This window comes from Carassius gibelio, chromosome B9, assembly GCF_023724105.1.
Source record: "Carassius gibelio isolate Cgi1373 ecotype wild population from Czech Republic chromosome B9, carGib1.2-hapl.c, whole genome shotgun sequence".
NCBI lineage: Eukaryota > Metazoa > Chordata > Actinopteri > Cypriniformes > Cyprinidae > Carassius > Carassius gibelio.
In genome coordinates, this window is record NC_068404.1 from 10,938,059 (window position 1) to 10,953,116 (window position 15,058).

General features: G+C 37.8%; 1 protein-coding gene across 2 annotated transcripts in view; it reads left to right on the forward strand.

Annotated features, from left to right (window-relative positions):
• The first annotated feature begins 209 nt into the window (after positions 1 to 209).
• Positions 210 to 15,058, forward strand: part of myo10l3 (myosin X, like 3) — a 66,614-nt gene continuing 51,765 nt past the window's right edge. The window contains exon 1 of one of the 2 annotated variants that reach the window (XM_052565842.1): positions 210 to 515. In XM_052565842.1, coding sequence (XP_052421802.1) covers positions 495 to 515 — 21 coding nt within the window. In that variant the 5' untranslated portion in view covers positions 210 to 494. The remainder of the gene's footprint in view (positions 516 to 15,058) is intronic. The other variant, XM_052565841.1, reaches the window with a different exon arrangement.

Below are 15,058 nucleotides of genomic sequence, written 5' to 3' on the forward strand. Positions count from 1 at the left end.
TACGTATCTATATATAATCGCCTTTTTGTTTCTACAATTAGTCTATACAAAGCATTTCAGTACTGATCAAATAATAAAGAAGATCTTGGTGCCAGACCACTATGCAGCTCTAGCGCTCTCACACGGGTGTGTCTAGTGGGCGGGGTGTCGTTGCCAAGCCCCGCCTCCAGCAGTCATACCCAAATGAGCCGGTGGCCTCTTGTGTTTTCTCTTCACAAAGATACAGAAGCGCACGCTGCGCGAGACGAGCCGGACCGCCGCTGGGATAAACGCGAGCTTCTTCTAATACACACAAGAGACACAATCCAGCCCTCGTAGCGGCTTCCCAGGCAGTTTGTCAAGAGTGTCTTAAGAGAGCTTTAAGCTTATTCAGAGGAATTACTGTATGGAAGGTGCGATGGGAACTTCAGCTGTTTGTTAACCGCGTGAATGAAGAGCATCTCTACAGTCAGTGGTACCCTGAGCACCAAACACCGGACAGGACCTTAATACAGATGGATACCTTCTTTGTTGAGGTGGGTGGAAAACTTGAACACTTCACTGGAACCCTCTCTCCCTGTTTCCTTTGTGATGGTTCTGCCTTTCAAAGGATGCTGCTGAGCTTACATCAAGTTTTGATCACTTTGCCAAATTATACTGTCTTGAATCAAAACATTATATATATATATATGTGTGTGTGTATGTATGTATGTATATAATGAAAAATATATAAATTGTGTCATTGTTGTTGCTGTACAGTCCTTTTTTTTGCTGAGTTAGGTGACTATAAAAACATGGTCTATGAAATGTAAACAGTACTTGCTGTGTTTCATTATTATGTGTTAAATCTGTTAGGACCCTCTGTCACTTCAGGTGAGAAAAAAATGGGGAGTCCCACATTAATTACCAGTTCAAAGGTTATTTAACACCAAATCACTGCCTTTGAAGATCACTAGCGCTTGCTGAGAAGCAGTGAACAAAATACCATCTTGATCCAGAGTAAAATGATCATAAATGGCCTAGTAGAGACCCCCAGGATGTGTTTCATGCCTCCCTCTGTCTGCTTTGCTCTTCAGTCTCTGTGTCAGCATGAGAACAAACCTGCTGGCAATGAAAGCTCAGACCTCACACACACCGCACTGACCCACGGCAGCAGTATTAAATAGATACTTATATAGCATTTGGATAGCCGTATAAACCCCCTTCCAATATTTCAGACCACCATAGAGTAGACATAGAGTTGGTAGACAAAATAAATAAATTTAAAGCCCCCACACCCTGGTTGAAGTCAGGTTTAACCAGTTAATTTTTGCACTACATGTGTTATTCTCTCTTAACTTTGGTGGTCTAATTAAAGAACAGTTCTTTTTACCTCAGCTGTACATAGGCAGCTGTTTTCCACACAACCCTTTTACTTTATCATACAGAGTAACATACTCATGTTGTATTGTGAGATATGAAGTCACAAAGTCGGGCTTTCATAGCAGAGCATTGGAGGACAACAGCAGGCCTTAATGGGAAGAGTAATTAAACATCTGTCTGGAATGGAGGACAGAAAGGGTCTGAGACACATCTAGGATTAAAAGCTAGGATCCACATGCATGGATGCAGCCGGAATGATGAGGCTTAGAAGTAGCAACGCAAACATTCCATGATTATTTATAGACGTGGTCTGCTGTCAGGAGGAAGTTCCCATTCATTGGCCAATGCAGCGGCCAGTGTGGCTTTAATTAATCTGAAACATTGAAAGCATTTTTACTCAGATCTACATCAGAATTATTAAGGCATGAGTTGGTTTGGAATTATTTAAACAATGTGTCTGATAATCAGGATGGATTTTTTTCTGAGCTCTGGCCTTAAGATTCTTCACCTTACTTGTATGATTTGTAATTCAGGGTTAAGCTATATTTCCGCTGTTATGTTTCACTGATATGTCAAAGCATTGCCTTCCTTTCCGTCTGAATCCACGTTTGGGACCAGGCATAATGATATTGCCAAATCCCTAGCTTCCCCTCCAAGCGGTGTCCTCCTTCAGACAAGCCCTCATCCTTCCTCTGCCAGCTGCTGAGTCACTAGACTATTAAACACTCAGAGTGCGTCATTTAGATCATTCTGCTTGAGCGTACCTGTCCATGCCTACTGATCCTTATGACTAAGTTTGGTTGTTCCCAGACAGACTAGTGGGTTCGTCCACATGGAGAGATTTATGAAGCATGGGCTTCCCGTTCCACTCAGCACTCCCACCCACGATAGTCTCGTCAAGGCTTTAAAGTGAGAGTTAACCCTGTGTTCCCCTGGAACAGTGTGTATATATGGTGTTTTAGAAACATAAATTAGAAACATTAGAAATGTAACTTTTATGTTTAAAGTGTTATGGATATTTCAGCTGAACTACCTCAGCTACTCTTGCATCGTTTTTTTTTTTTTTTTTTTTCATTTTTGGCAGTGAACTGCTGTCATGTTTACCTGTTGGAGCGTAACCATGTTATGTGCATGAAATAAATGGTGGCACAGTCAAAATGGGTAACTGGAGAAGTGCTAAATGTTTCAGTCAATGATTTCAGCCTTTGAAAACTATTTGATTAAAAACCATTTCAGCTGGATATTTTCAAGTTTGAATTCTGCTATGTGTGTAAAAATACACTGCCTTGTACTTGAATAATTCAGAGGTGTATTGGATTGAAAAATTAAAACCTATACAATGAAAATGAAAAATGATACATCCTGGACATTAATCAAACTTGCCTCATTACGAAATTTTGGAAGCAATGTTTTGGTCAATTAAATGGTTAGTTCACCCAAAAATGAAAATTAGGCCATAAATTACTAACCTTGAAGTCATCCTAGGTGTATATGACTTTCTTCTTTCATATGAATCCAGTCAGAGTTATTTTAAAAACTGTCTTTGATCTTTCAGGCTGTTTAATGCCACTCAGCGGGTGTTGCACTCTATCAGTCCAAGATAATTTTATTAAAAAGCTTTTTCTTAATGGATGCACTTTTTATTAAACTTCGATTGGACTGATGGAGTGCAACACCTGCTGAGAAACATCAGATAGCTTGAAACTCCAACTGGATTCGTCTGAAAGAAGAAAGTCATATACACCTACAGTAGGATGACTTCAGAGTAATTCATGGTTGAACTTTTTGGTTGAACTAACCCTTTAACCAACATTCAGGGTTACCTTAAATTGATCAAAACATTGCTATTTTTTTGTTTTTAAATAATGGAGGTTTGCATAGACTATGTTTTAGAAATCCTGTATGAACACCCTCTTCACTGGAGTGAGATAAAGTGGATAATGTTGAAGGAAACTGGGCAAACTGGATCCTAAGATACAGCTGGAAATGATGCCATAACTAAACACAAAATAAAAAACGAGGCCCCTTTTTGACATGTTTTTGCATATAGAAATGAAATTGTTCGTGGAGTCAGAAAATTATTAAGCAGTTACATGGGCACTCATGCCCATCCATAGTGTGCAGGAATGTTTATATTTCTCATTCGCATACTGATTTGAGGAATGTAGTTCATTCCTCAAACAGCACATGTGTCCATTCATTAACAGAACCACAAATACATTTCCAGCTCAGTGTCAGCTACGTTAAAAATACCCACAAAGTCCACTTCAGAGGAGCAACCTAAAAAAGGGATCGATGCAGTGATGATGTCGCCTGGAACAACAGCTGACCTGCTTCAAAAAAGGAATTCCTACTTTTAAAGTGTCTCTCAAAAGAGTGTCTCACATCCAACACCGGATTCCTTTTCCAGATACATTCCTGTCCTGAGGATCTCAGTCTCTTTAACCCTGACCCGAGATTCCTAGCCATGCCTCCTAGTCGCCCCATAGCTCTTAGATTTAAAGTACCTCTGGTTTAGATTTCACGCTATTCTTCTCACTGTGACTTTGACTTCCTCAGGCAACATCTTGGTGCTGAGATGTTGATGGCAGCTGAAATCATAGCTTTTCCTTTTTGCTCTGTTGGGTGTACTAGACAGGAAGAACAAAACAATAAAATCGATTTTTGTCTCTTCCTGTTCTCTGCCACACCTATTTTGTTCATCAGACCTTTCATGGGTACATCTCTTCTTAAGGAGGATCCATTTATCAATATGTTTGCTTGTTTATTATCAATAATAATCTGTTCTAAGGCACCCACTTGCACCGTTGTAATCTCTTATTATGACTAATCTGTCACAGGATTGACCGTATGTGCTCAGGAAGTGCTTTCGTCATGCTACAGGTTGATGTGATGAATTATGTATCGTCCTCTCACACGTGCAGGAGTTATTTCAGTTCAAACCGGATTGCTAGTTGATCCAAACTTGAGCAGGAGTGGGGCTATATGAGTACACCAGCAATCCCACAAGGCCATATTAATCCCTTTCACTGTGGCCTGGACTTTAGGAAGGCTTGCTTATTCTCGGGACCGCCTTATTTATTAAAGCTTGTCTGTTATACAGTTTTTGTGCATGGATACAGACAGGATTTATTCTTTGTAACCAGTTTTTTTTACATGATTATTAGGTTGTAGTGTGCATCTGGACACAAACCCAGATGGATTCACCCCAATCCAACTCTTTGTTCAGTTTGTGGGCTTAATTGGTCTTGTGAGGCCAATCTGTTGTTTTATTTTTGTTCATTGTGGAGTTTAAGCACCATAGCTGTCTAAATTTGCAAATGCCATTCTTGTTTTTTTTTATCCAAAAATCACAGCATGGCGGTTTTGGAGCCCTTTTGGAAACATTGTGCAGTAAACCAAAATATCCATGGCTCAAGAAGTCTTAAGCATGACTCAGTAAGAATAAATCCCTTTTGGTGAGCTGTATAAAGTTTATTTGTTTAAGACATAGCAGCATTTTTAAGCTACTGAATATAGTAGGTGTAGACTTGCACTAGACTTGTCTGTGATGCATTCAGTGTACGTACATAGCACTTTGTGTTAAAAAAAAAAAATGTTGACTAATTTGCTGTTTCAAAAACACTATTAAAGCTAAGGCATTGTACAGGACTGATTCTTTTTAGACACAATTTGCAGTGCCTTCTAAAGAGCGTGTGCATGTAAATAGCACTTCCTCTGTCATCCCCTTTGAGGCCTGGCCGGGTGTGCACTGCACCCCTTCCCCCTTCATTTCTTAATACTATACCTCTGCAGTTGTATCTCCATCTGCCACCACTCCTGCCCCCTGCTGCGGTACAGTGGCCCTGGATCCTCGCCATCAACACCAAATTGAGCTTATTGAAAAGGCTTTTGTTGTGCCTAAGGGGCAAATTATGTGGAAGTAGTTGCCAGTTTGTGCCAATATACCATTCAAGCCTTGAGGACTATTGAAGGTTGTCGTGTTAAGAGAATTTTTGGTGGAAAGTGTTGGTCGATCATCTTTTTTTGTAGTCACTGTATGTGTGGCACCAGAAGAATGGCTTCATATGAAAATAGTCATTATGATAATTCCAAAATATGATCATATAGGCTTAATCTCATTTTGGTCATCTGATTGTAGACTGTCATTTCTTTTCTTGTTTTCTGTTTTTTGGACTTGTCATGCTTAAAAAAAAAAAAAAAAAAAAAAAAAACGGGTTAGCAGAGATCACTTTCTGCTTTTTAGACCTGCAAGAGTGCATGAAAAAAACAAACCCTTAGAGGAATCTTGAAACATTTTGGCATAATAGAGCATCTGTACAATTATGACCCACTCGGGACCAATAAATTAGTCAGGTGGACCCACCTTTTCGTAATAGCTGTACCATCCCATCCTTCCTGTCCTTCTGGTGACGGTGCAGCATTATTTATGTGCCCCTGTCAGCGGCTGTAGCTCGGGGCACAGAGAGCAGACAGGTTTAGCAGACAGGCTTTAAAGGCTCTGATTAACACAATCAGTTCTTGTGCTGTAATCTGTCCACAAGAGACGGTCCCCTGACCAGACCCAAGAAAGATTCACAGGTGGCCGTGTCTATACACACAGGTTACCAAAAGACAGACAAGATGCTGGGTATGGTGAATTGGTCAGGAAATTTATTTGACATTTTTTATTGATATTTATCTATTATTTTACCATGTTTGCTTAGATATTGTACTCATCTCTTCTTTTAAAAAATAAATAAATATATATTTGTAAAATGTTTTAGGGGTTTATCTCTAAGGAGATTAAGCCGTTGCACAGCTGACATGTAAAATCATCCTTCAATTTAAGCTTGTTTAATGTCAAACCTGCTTTGACCTCACAATGATTTGTTTCATAATAGTTGGAATATTACTCTATGTTAATGCTAGCACACCACCTGGGACTTGACCTGGACTCAGAGGCGGATATGTTTTAAGCTAGTTATAAAAAATGAATGTTGCTTGAATATAAAGCATATATATAATACAGGATTTAGCTATTTTCTGTGGTAGTTTTGCAGTTAAAGAAATGTGTACGCAATGCATGCTATACAAAAACAAACGTCATTGGTTTTCATGCATCAAGCAAGCACTTCTGAGCTTTGGTTGACCATATTTGATGTGTTTTATGTATGTGCATTTTAGTGTTATATAGCCTTAAATGATTATGTTTGAGTTAAGTGATTGTGTTAAACTTGGATTACTCGATTCATGTGGATTACTTTTACAATGTTTTATAAACATTTTAAAGAAGTCTAAATGTTTTTGAGGAAAGAATTTGCTACATTTTTATTTGGATGATGAACAAAGTGTGAATTTTTATTTGTTAGGTATATGTCAATTTAATAGAAAGAAATATCAATAATCCTTGCTTACTTGGGAGACCATCTTGAGTAAAAAAAAAAAAAAAAAAAAACTCAACATGTAATTGTTTATCCAGCCCAGATGGTGAGTTTCCTATTTTAGCACGAGTTTTGCCCTGTGATTAAGACATCACGGAGAGACATCTGTGAATACAGTCACAGGTTTAAAAAAACGAGTTTGAGCATCCTGCCGTCCAATTAAACTGCAGCCGTATTATATTACCCTAATTGAGTCCCTCTGCATTGTTGTGTAACCTAAGTTGAAATAACTGTAATTAATTTATTTTTATGTGACTTTAAATGTGTCTGTAAATGGTGTTTAAATTGGTTATAGTCATCATTAGATGATCAGCAAGCTAGCTGTTTGCATTACTGGATGTGGCAAAGCAGATTTAGCTTGAGGCTTTGGAGCTCCAACCATCTCCTCCATCAGAGAAATACACTTCTCATTATGTTCTCAGTGGGTAGCACGACCTGGGTGGCACCATCGCTGTTATTTGCTGATGTATAAAGGATGTTGGAATAGTTTTAGATTTTTTTTTTTTAGTTCTAAGCGATACAAGTGGAAAAATTAATTGTACAGTCAAACACTTATGACACTGTTTAGTGCTTTATAACTTTAAAACACTTTTTTTTCTAAATGCTGAAAATTTGATAATCTACTGCGAAATACGATTTTTCTTCGGTACATCACCAGTGGTATCTCCATTGTAAAAACCTCTCACTCTTGTCAGCGTAGGCCATAGTTAGAGTAGAAATTTATCTTGATTTTATCTTGTTTCTATTTTGGGAAAAACTGTTTGGGAGCATTTTACCCCGTGGGGTGTTTTCCCTGACTCCACCCTATGCGTTCCCTACAGTGTACACATAAAATCTGAATTAGATTTTTGTGGTATTAACAGGGAAAAAAACCTGGAAACTGCCCAGTCTATTTTTCATTGGTTGATAGATTCTGATAGATGTGTTCTCAGCACTGCTTACTCTATTGCACACACCCGATGAGACTCTGAATTTATGAAGTTCTCCCTGGTATTGGTCCAGCTCTTGAAGTTACATTTCAACCAGTCTTTTCTAAAGTCTTTATTGCTTGCTTAGTTGTGGTACGTGCAGCACCAAACTTTACATATTCCCTTTCATTTCTTTTGTAATGTTGTCTCCCTGTGTTCAGATTTAAATACTGGCCTCATTAAAAACATAATCAATGACCAAGCTTACACTGAACCCGCAGCTGCAGTCTGAAGAGAAAAATACATTTGAACATATATAACTTGTAGTTTGAATAGTTGATAAAAAAAATAGATCCAATTTAACATATCTGTACTGTAAACAACGCTGTCTACTGTGTAGGAGTATTCATCCACAAGTTTCATTTACTTAGTACAATACATTTTTTTTTATTTAATTAAATTTTTTAATTTAAAACCTGTCATGACTGTTAATCACTGTCTGTTTGCTTTATGCAAATCAGTCAAACATCTCAGTTGTAAGGTTAATACCATTAAGTGTCACAATCTCTTAATGCTAATAGCACTCTTTCTGTTTCTCGTCTGGTCTGGGGGAAGTCTGGGAAGTGTCCTTCCCCTGGGGCCAGGATCTCTCCATTAGCTGATTTCTGATCAGCTGCACCTTCCATCATTTATTCAAACTGCTGTCAGCCCGGTGATGTTTATCTGATCCTTTACAAAACACTTCTCCTTCTCTGACTCTCTCTCTACTGTCAATTCATCTGTGAATTTACATGTTCTAAATTCTTAATGTTGTAAATGTATCGCTCGAGCATGACGTAAGGGTGCTTGTTGCAAATCATTCCTGAAATTTGTCCCAGAGTTTACCAATGTTTGAGTTCACCATCAGGAATTTAATTCAACAGGATGCTAAACGTCCATCTCGACTGGGACCCTGATTTGAGGTGAGGCAAAGCTCTCATTGGCTTGCATGATGTCATGCAGGTCTGGGGAGGTTGAGGTTGACACGGGGTAGGGAGCGCTGTCTTGATTTCACTTGGCAGTAACATGTGACATACAGTAGGCATCCTAAGGTACAGTTTCCCCTCTTGCACTAGATTGGGCTTTTGTTAGTCTTGTGTGTGGTCCAGTTGCTCTTGTCATGTATTTTAATGGAATCCAGAGTTGGACTAGGTGCAAAAGTAGTTTTGAATATTACATTAACTGAATGAATTTTTTCTTCAGGAAGCCAGTAAAACAGAAGATACTTTTATGTTGTTTATGTTTATAAATATACATACAGTATGTATTATTTTTGTTTATGTTACAATAGATTTCCATTTCAAATAAGTGTGTTCTTAAGTTAATAAGTTTCTGTTCACCAAATAATTCTGAAAAAGTAGTAGTAGTATTAATCAGAACAACTGTTTTCAACAATGATAATAAGAAATACTGAGCAGCAAATCTGCATATCAGCATGATTTCTGAAGGATCATGTGACACTGAAGTGGCTACTTAAAAATAGTGAAGACCATAAGATAATTATTTTAAAAACATTCAAAAATCTTACTGGTTCCAGACCTTTTAATGGTAGAGTATACTTAAGTGTGTATTTCGTCATTTAAACAAGTGAATCTGTTAAATAAATAAGTGCTTTGATAGCTAGTTACAGCTTTAAATTCACACACATTTTCAAACACTTACAATCTGAAAGCTAAAAAATCTTAAAGGGGTCATGAACTGAGAAATCAAAATTCCCTTGATCTATTGATATATAAGAGGTCATTGTGCTATAAAAAATATTCTGTATTTCAGAACTCAAAACTTTCTCCTTAGTTTAAAAACAGCTTATATTGAAGTTATTCTGCCAAATTGACAGGTTGTGGAATGTGCCACTTTATGATGTAATAGTGTGGCTAAACACCGCCTCCACAGTAGAAGATCAATGCCTGCTTCTACATCACTGCCTGAGTGTCCCCGCCCACCAATTTGCGTATGTAGTAGGTAAATGACTAGAGTGGCAAATGCAGGTCTACGGAGAAACCAAACAATAAACTTTATTTGAAGAACTTTATTTTTAAGTGCCAGACCACGTCAGTAAGAACTCAGTCCTTTATTCACTTCATTTTACTGCAGATTTGTTTACAAACAAGGTGCAATTTGATGCAGGATTTTCAGAAAGATTGAAACTAAAAGATGATGTTAAGCCAACTATATCTTGGATCTGACAGTATGTCGCAACACGAAAGTGTGGGTAACTGTTTTTATTACATTGTCACATTTGTTTTGTCTGTTATTACAGATTGTTTGATATGTACTGAGTATTTATGTGTCCATCTGTGAGGGATGTAGGGTGTCAAACATAATGCGCACAGCACAACTGTTCGCCAATCATAACAATGGTTGTTTACTTCCTAGTCTTCAATCCGCCACGCCTATTCAGTCAGAGCGTTCTGATGAGGGGGTTTAAAAACAAGACTAAAAATAGCATTTTACCTCGAAATGAAGATTTTTTTATGTAAAAATATTGATAACATAAGTGGAACTCAGAGAACATTACAAAATAATAAAAAAAGGCAGTTCATGACCTCTTTAATAAACACACTAGTTGACCTCAGCAATCCGCTGGGCAGTTGTTGACTGTCCTAACCCAACCCTACAGGGTATGTCAACACTCTTCAAATCACATATGTAGATCTGGAAGACTTTAAACTTGAGCCTGTAAGGTCAGCAGTAATTTCAGTCCATCTAATCAGATACCAACCCTTAATCTCACTCATTTCTTGGCCAATTTCTCTTCATTTCTGTCACTCAGTACTCCTCAGATAAAATCCCTGATCCTGGACATGTTTCTGCAACTTAACTTAAATCTTTCCAGTGACTAGTGAATGATTTTAAATACAAAAGAGCAGTTTTCTTTTAGCTTTGAACTGTCATCTGCCATGTTGCAAAGTAAATTAACAGTTGGACCAGTGGAAGTCCTAATGATGGAGAAAAGTGTTGCTGGAATGAATTCAAAGAAATGCTCTGTATGTTTTTTTTTTTTTGTTTTTTTTTACTCTATTACTGTCTCAAGATAATTACAATAAATATAGCATAGTGTTATGCAATTTACAGATTAAACCAAGACTCATTGAGATGTCTGTAGCAGTATCATTCAGTATTGAGTTTCCTCAGACAGATTATTCTTCAGTATAGCCGAGGCCCTCAGGAACGTGAAGAGCTCTTCACATCTGCACAGCTGCACTGAAGGAGAGCCAGAGGTCAGCGGAGGTGTCAGTATTTGTTATGATAATCTGAATAAGTGTCACTGTTTGAGATCTAAACAGTGTGCAGAAATCTCTTTGTAATGTTGCGTGACCAGCTGCTTTCTAAAAGACTCTTTATGATATTTGTGAAGTCCACAGGAGTCCACTCAAACAAGTTTTCTCAAACAAAATGTCTAGTAGTTCTGGTAAGTTCTCTGTCCCTCTTTCTCATGCATAATCGGGTATCCCAGACTAAGTAATAGTGTGAGTGGAAAAAAATTAATTAGCTTCGGACTAATTGCCAAATAACATCAAATTTTGTGGATGTTGATTAGTTTTCTTTTGTTGGGCTGATTGGATCACTCGATACTCTTGGTCTTGGGCTTCCTGCCACAAGGAGAAACAGACACGCCACCTTGCACTGTGTAGTCTCATTAATGATTGAGGCTCATTAATTAGCAAATCTCCTCCAAATTTGGCACCGTTAAACACAGAGGTAATAGTAGCCTTTTGTGACGGTTCAGAGTGACGGAGTGTTTTAAACTGTGTTTTCTGTTTTAAAGGGCAAGGGACTATTTTAGCAGTTAACAGCTACTGTTAAGTATTAAGATCCTTTGAATTTAATTCATCAACTTCATCAGCTTCGACTAAATGGTTGGAGAATCCAAAGAGTAGTCTGTCGTTTCACTGGAAGATTCAGTTATGACATTCTGATTAAGATGACAAGATCAAAATAGTAAAAAAAAAGAAAAACCCATGCACAGATGCATTGGTCATGAAATTATTAAGATATGCTATGTACTGCAGAGCAGTATGTTAGTCAACTATCTAATCGATTCACTGGCGTTCCAGTTGAAAGGAGCTGATTCATGTCTCTAACTATAATGCAATATGATATGAAGGAGTTATTTTGTTTGCATGTGCGCTGCAGTTTGACAGACAAAACCCTGCCTTGCAGTTGCCCAGCTGGCCTTTGTTGCGGGATTTCCGCTCAGCTGCCCTCTGGGACCCGAGCATGACCATTCTGCTTTGAGATGGGCGAGGTGATGGAAAGGTGGGGGAAGGAGGGGATGAAATGATGGAAGTGGAGGAGGTTTGTGTTTCTGTGACCATCTGTTGCCTATACAATACTCCCGGTGCACAAAGCAGGTTTACACTGCTGTGCTTTCAGAGGCATGCATCATGGAGCTCGCTTCTGGAAAATCTGTTAACCTCACCGCATAATCGATGACATCACGCGGTTTGCAGCAGTGCCAGTGGAAACATGTCTGGTCTTAAACGCTGTCATTATAGTGGGGATATTATAAGACTTTCAGAGTTCTTCTTCTCCTTTGAGTTCTCTCAAAATAAATATGAAATACAGGACCTCAAGGAAGAACCCGTTGTTTGCTGTTTCAGCATGATAAAAAAATAATTACACGGTAATGCAGTAAAAAATAGTAATGTTTTTGGAAAAAGATGTTTGTTGAGCACAATAGCTGTACTTGGCCAGATGCTGTAACTGTAATTTATCTCTGTCCATTCTGCCTTTAAATGGGGTCATGGGGGAAAAGTCAGATGTTTTGGTGCCGCTTGACATTGTGTGTCCTTGAGTAAGAGCATCTGTTATTTGGCCGTGTTTCTCTCTGTAGACTTGAAAGATCAATTGCTAGGGTGGTTGTTTACTAGACCAAGTCAAATAGTTTCTATGATAATCTGCTCCCTAGATACAACTTGAGATATGTAATATTTTTCACCAGTTTTATCATCCACCAGGCAAAATCCTCAGTCTGACTGCTTTCAAAAGTAGTTGCATTGAGCTATTAATTTTGATTATATGGACAAGTTCACATGGTCATGTTTATAAAAAAAAATTGTCAGTTTTTTCATAATGTCTAACATTAATTATTTGAGCATTCCTTTAGGGAAACACTACGATTAATCTCAAATATTCCATGAAAGCTAATCCTTATTCTTCCACCACATAAAAATAGAGTTCAGCAGTCTGAACCACAGTTATCTGAATCATGAAGAAGTTACTACATTAGTTATTCCCATGCCAGTTTTCAACCCACAATACCCATTTATTTATGGTAAATACAGCTGGATTATTACCGGTATATATTATGTGATTTATCTTTATTTGCAACTGTCATATTTTTGTATGTTAGTTTTTGAGTTGCTCTTATGCCCTAATGGTCTTATGCACTCTCATGTATATTTTATTATTTTGTCAATTAAACACAAAAAAAGATAGTATAATCCAACCACCTTTAATGCACTCAATCAACTATTGCAAAGGCTCTTATGTTTACTTCCTTTAATCTATGAGATTAAACACAAGTAATTCAATGACACCATGTGCCATAAAGTGCAAATGCTGTAAATGAGAATTATATAACAATGGCATCTGATCTCCTTAAATCCGTAGACCCTGCTTCAAATGTAATTCAGTTTGGTCAGGTCACGTGAAGCAGCTTTTCCGAGTCCTGTGCTTAAGTAATTATCCTCTCGTGCCAGTCGCAGACCTGGCTGATCTCTCTCATCTGATCCATGATTCCAGCTCAATAAAATGATGCCCTTTAGCTGTTTTAATTGTATTACTGTAAAGTTAAGCTAGTTTGTTGTGAGTGAACGCCTATGGCACACATTAACCAATGAAGGTAGTCATATTTAGTCTCACGCATATGTGATGATTGGACATGTCAGAGAATTTGAATGTTGGCTTTCTTCCTCTGCTCGTCAAACAATAGGAACACATTAGCATGCACTTTTAACCTCCCCACCTCTTCTTTTCTTCAAGCCCTTTTAACTCGGTCCCATAGCCCCAAAGCATAAGTGCTACATTTAGCAAGGCTTTGAGGCTTTTTTTGAAACCTGAAAAAGATCCTGTTGATACAGGACATGATGCTGTGTGGCACATACGGAAAAGAGATGATGGATCAAAGGTAAACTCCTATAGTAGTAAACAAGAAGATTTTTTTGTGTGTGTTCCAATTTCTTCCAAAAGCAAAACAGATGTTTTTATGACTTTCCAAAAGAGGAAAGAAGTATTGAGAGATTGATTATGGTGGTCAGAAGAGAGAAAGATCCATCATTTTGCATCACTATCTCAGTATTTTTGTAGAAATGCATACACAGCAGTGTAAACTTATTTTCTGTAATTTAATGCAAGTCAAAGTATATATAAAAAAAAAAAAATGTAACTGTAGACTGTGGAGATGCATCATCACAGTCTATGAAAAAGGTCCATAGAATTGAATGGTGACCAGGTGTTTTCAAGCTCCAAAAATGACAAAAAGCACCACAAAAATGTCAGGGAAGTCACTTATTTGAAAAAAAAAAAAAAGGCAGCATGAACATTCTTAATTACCCCATTTGATTCCAACAGAAGGCAAGTAAATAAAATGGGTTTAAATAGCTATTGAAACATCATGATTGTGAGTAAATGATGATAGAATTTTAATTTATGGGTCAACTATACCTTCAGTGAATGCCTCCTCTTAAAGCCTAGAATATGTCTGGCCTCATTATAATCTACATCTCTTTTCCAGTGTATCATATGTCTATGATCATCTTCATACCGTGTGTTTTGGAAAGAGTGGATGTATATTGTGCGTGTGCCTGCACATGCTGCCTACGGGACCCAGTGCTGTTGCACATGTCAGGTCATTATTAATAGTTAATGAGGATTGATATCTCTGAGCTCTGACCTTGGGGCTTGGGTTTCCTGGTGGAATCCGCTCCCATTGATCCTTTGGTTCTCATGTGCTGTTGGACAAACTACTCTCTCAACACTCCATTGGCCGTCTGAATGGCCGCGCTATGGAGATTTATGCCTGTCAGAGTAAACGTGAGGGCCATCAGAACCTGGCACACCATACACACATTTACACCAAGAGCGATCCCTATAAAGATAACTCAAACTATATTTGTGTTATTCTGTTTATTATAAGTAGTTCTGTCATCTGTCGCTTTAAATGTTTAAGCTATTTAAAGTCAGGTGGATGCTGATTAGCAATCCATTTTTTTTTAATCGATCATCAGCTGAAAATTTTTTTTTCCGAAATTGATTCCAACAACATGAATCCTTTGCATTGTTATTATTATAGTTGTGGTAGTAATGTCCCTATTCATTTTGAATTAAAACTCTTTTTAAACT